The sequence below is a fragment of the Myotis brandtii genome, unplaced genomic scaffold, assembly GCF_000412655.1.
Source record: "Myotis brandtii unplaced genomic scaffold, ASM41265v1 scaffold334, whole genome shotgun sequence".
Taxonomy (NCBI): Eukaryota; Metazoa; Chordata; class Mammalia; order Chiroptera; family Vespertilionidae; genus Myotis; species Myotis brandtii.
Window position 1 is genome coordinate 167,559 of NW_005362885.1, and position 4,033 is coordinate 171,591.

The 4,033-nt window shown below is 62.0% G+C and overlaps 1 protein-coding gene across 1 annotated transcript in view; it reads left to right on the forward strand.

The window, feature by feature from the left end:
- Positions 1–6: 6 nt before the first annotated feature.
- The window catches only part of MORN1 (MORN repeat containing 1), a 9,798-nt gene continuing 5,771 nt past the window's right edge, over positions 7–4,033 (forward strand). The window contains exons 1-4 of the mRNA XM_005871307.2: positions 7–423; positions 1,910–1,981; positions 2,752–2,850; positions 3,271–3,381. Of these exons, the coding sequence (XP_005871369.2) occupies positions 348–423; positions 1,910–1,981; positions 2,752–2,850; positions 3,271–3,381 (358 nt within the window). The 5' untranslated portion in view covers positions 7–347. The remainder of the gene's footprint in view (positions 424–1,909; positions 1,982–2,751; positions 2,851–3,270; positions 3,382–4,033) is intronic.

The window sequence follows — 4,033 nt, forward strand, 5'->3', positions numbered from 1 at the left end:
GGGGCCGCGCCGGTGCTTCGCTCGGTCCGGGAAGGGGCAGACTAGCACTTCCGCTCTGTACTGCGCGGCGCCGCCTCCGGGCTTCCAAGATGGACGCCGGGGCGGAGCCAAGAGCCTCCAACCATTTCCGCTTCCGGTGCGGGCGCCTTTTCCCGGCGGAAAGAACGTAAGCAGCGGAAGTGCGCTGGGCCGCGCAGGCGCAGGCGCGTCTTCTGGCTCCGGGCCCGAACGACGCCACTCCAGATCTTGTGATCGCCCAGAGACTGGGCCCGTGACCACACCCCTAGCGACCAACGAGCCAATAGAGGAGGCTTTAGTGGTTGCCAAGGTAAACTTCTAGCGGCAAGATGGCAGCCGCCAGCCAAGGAAGCCGGAGCTCCCGCCCGCAGCGCCGGGCCCCGCAGGGGCGGCCGCCACAGGACGGTAACGGCTGCAGGGCTGGGGGCGGGGGGGCGCGTCCGGCTGCCCTACGCCCTACCCGCGCCCCGGTCCCCACGCGAGCTTCCACGAGCCCCCGTCGGTATCCCCGGAGACCTCGTCGCCCCTGGCCCTGGAAGGGTCCTCGCCTCCGGGTGCGCGGGTGCCCCGCGGGATGGGCGGGGGAGGGGGTCTCGGGGCCTGGAGACCGAGCCGGAAGGCGCCCGAGCCTGGACGCGCGGTTCCGAGGTTGGACCGGAGCTGTCCTTAGAGTTACGGAAAAGGGACTGGAGTGAACTCCGAGTCCGCTCCGCTCTCTTCCGGTAGAACCTGACCTCGTTTTCGGCAGATGCAGGAGTCTGATGACGCCACACTCCCCTAGAACCCCTCCCCCCAAGTTGTGCCCCTCATACCAGGGGCCGGTGGGGGTGGGAGTGGGAGTGGGGGCTGGTGCGCTCAGCAGCGGCGCGGCCGGAGTGAGGGCTTTGTCCTGATGGGACTGGAGGCCGCCGGAGGGGCCAGCTTCCTGAAGTACGGTAGCAGTCATCTCAGGTAGAAACTGTAGTTTAACTTTAACCCTGCTGTTTGGCTTCTGTACTTATTTGCTTTGCTTAACAATAGAAAAGTTATTTTGATTTTCTGAATTATATAAATCATCCCATTCGATTAAATACCCTATTGATTATGTGAATATCCCATTTGTCGTGGTCATACTGGTCTTAGAAAGCACATTTCCCTTCACCTGGGAAGGACAGCACAGTTACCCCAAGGTCAGAGGGCTCCAGTTAACGTGTCCCTGTTGACTCGTGTTCCGGAGACCCAAAAACTGTGATTTAGATCACATGCTTAAGTCTGACCAGGTTCCTCACTCCAGACCCCCGGGCTCTAGATAATATGTTTCTGTCAATTCAGTGACCCTGAGACCCCAAACTATAATTAACATCCTGCTTCTGCTTCTGTAAACTGCTTTTTTTGCAAACCAGGTTCCTCATTCCAAACCCTGGGATGTAATCAATACCTTTGTGATTTTTTGCCTATATAACCCTGGAGCTGCGACCATCTTGTGACTATGAGATTTGGGGAATGCCCCCTCATAGTCCCAGATTGCAATAAATGTGACTCTTTAATTCGGCTTCTTGAGGCGTCCTTCTGTGATTCGAGGGGTACATTACAGCATCCCCCGCCCTGCCCTAGCCTTCCTCTGGCTAATTAGGCTCAGCTCAGAAGTCCCCTCTCCCCTCCCTCAAGGCCCTCCCACCCGGCCTGCCTCTCTGCACTGAGTAGGCGCTCATGCAAACGAAGCAGTGGGGGCGGGGTGGACAGTACACAGGACAAGTCCTGGCCCCCAGAGTGAAGCCTGGGGCAGCCGTGTCGGGAGGTCACAGGTGGGGAAGTGCACAGACGCCCCCAGACCACCCCACCTGGAGGGTTGCTGGACGTCAGCCAGGCTGCCTGTGCCACGTGCTCACTGCGCATCCTTTTCGATATGCAGGCTACGGTGTCTACACCTACCCCAATTCCTTCTTCCGATACGAAGGGGAGTGGAAAGGTGGGAAGACCCACGGTAAGAAGCGGCGGTGGCCTCTCCCCGCAGCGGCCACCTGCAGCCGACAGCCCCTTTCCTCCGGGCGCTGGGGAGGCGGGTGGCACCAGGTGCCGGTGGGACTGGGCCCCCACACTGTCACTGTCGCCCAGGAAAGGCATTGGGGCTCACTGGGCAAGCTGCCCTGGGGCGTGGCACCGGGGTCGGAGGGGACACCTGGCCTGCCACCTCCTCGCAGGCAGGAAACCGCAGCTGCCTTCATGGTTCATTTCTGACGAGAAAGCTTATCTCCTTTCGTAGAAAGGCTCAGCCGCCTTGGAGCGACGTCTGTGAAGGTCACCCGGAGGTCTCCCAGCGGGTCCCCAGCTCCGCCCAGTTTCATGTCTGTCTGGGGTTCTGCTGAGGATCGGAGAGAGAGAGAGAGAGAGAGAGAACATTGATGTGAGAAAGACACAGCAGCTGTTTGCCTCCCACACGCACCCCGACCCACAACCAAGGTTGTGCCTTTGACTGGAAATCGGGCCCGACCGAGACCCGTGGGTCCGTGGGCTGACGCTGTAACCACGAGCAGAGCTGGCCAGGCCTGTGGTGTTCTCTCATATGAGCTCTTGTACCTGTGGGCCCCACCTTTTGGCTTTTACGGATTGTAGCGCTTTTGCCACAGATTTCTCACGTTCACTCAAGTCGCGGACTCCCGCTCCCGCTCCTCTCTGAGAAACAGCCCGGCAGCTTGCGGGCACCAGCGGGCACTCGGCCGCTGTGGGGCGTGACGTCACCGTTTCCTTCTCCAGGTCGCGGGAAGCTGCTGTTTAAGGATGGAAGTTACTACGAGGGCGAGTTTGCAGACGGGGAGATCATGGGCCAAGGCCGCCGCCACTGGACCTCCACAGGTTAGCCTGCTGACTCCCTTCTCTCAAACCATCTCCCTTCTGGGTGCGAAGGCACTTCCGGCTGTAAACGGGGGGCCCTGGTTCCCCTGAGGGGTCACAGCCCGTGCCAGCCGGGGGTGGGGTGCTGCCCACAGCGAGGCCAGGGGCTGCCTCCCGACCCTCAGACCCCCAGACCCTCATGGACAAGCGTGGTGGTCAGTTCCCAGTGGGAGAAGGCTCAGCCCTCGGATCTGGGACACCGCTGGCCACCGAGGGCCCGGGGTGGGCTCTGCAGGAACCAAGAGGGCAGGTCCGGATCCGCCGGGTCCTGTGTCCCCTCGTAAACCAGGGTCCGCCCTGAACCGGCCATCGCTCAGGGGACGGCGGGCAACGCAGAACCGGCGCCAACCCTGACCTCGCGCCCCCTCCTCATCCCCCCAGGGAACACCTATTCTGGTCAGTTTGTCTTTGGAGAGCCCCAAGGCCACGGCGTCATGGAGTACAAGGCGGGAGGCCGCTACGAAGGGGAGCTGTGCCACGGCGTGAGAGAAGGTCTGGGCCCCCGGGGCCCGGGAATGGTGGCCGAGCCCCGCCGCCCCCCTGCCCGACACTCGGACTCAGTGGGGTGGGTGGGCTCAGGGCCCTGCACCTGACAGGCTGGTGTCCCTTCAGGTCCAGAGCCCCAGCCCCCGCATGACTGTGGGGTGGGAAGGAGGCGAGGGTGCACTCCTCCTGCCCCCGGAGCCGTGGCTGGCGCAGTGTGTGGGGGGGCTGTGCCTGTGATGCCAACCACCGCTATGTGACAAGCCCCCCAAAACCTAGTGGCACAGCCCTGGCCAGTTTGGCTCAGTGGATAGAGCATTGGCCTGAGGACTGAAGGGTCCCGGGTTTAATTCCGGTCAAGGGCACGTACCCGGGTGGCAGGCTCAATCCCCGGCCCTGGTCGGGGCGTGTGTGGGAGGTAACCAGCCCACGTGTCTCCCACATCAATGCTTCTCTCTCTGCCCCCCCCCCCCCCCACTCTCTCTAAAAACCAATGGGAAAATACTCTCAGGTGAGGGTTCACACAAAATACAAAACCTAGTGGCTGGAAACAAACCCCGTTTTATTACTCGCTTGCAATCCCGGGTCAGAGGTCGGCCTGGGCTCAGCCTGCCAGGTCTGGCCTCGCTGCAGCCTCGGGGCTCCGGGGGCCAGAAGCGCA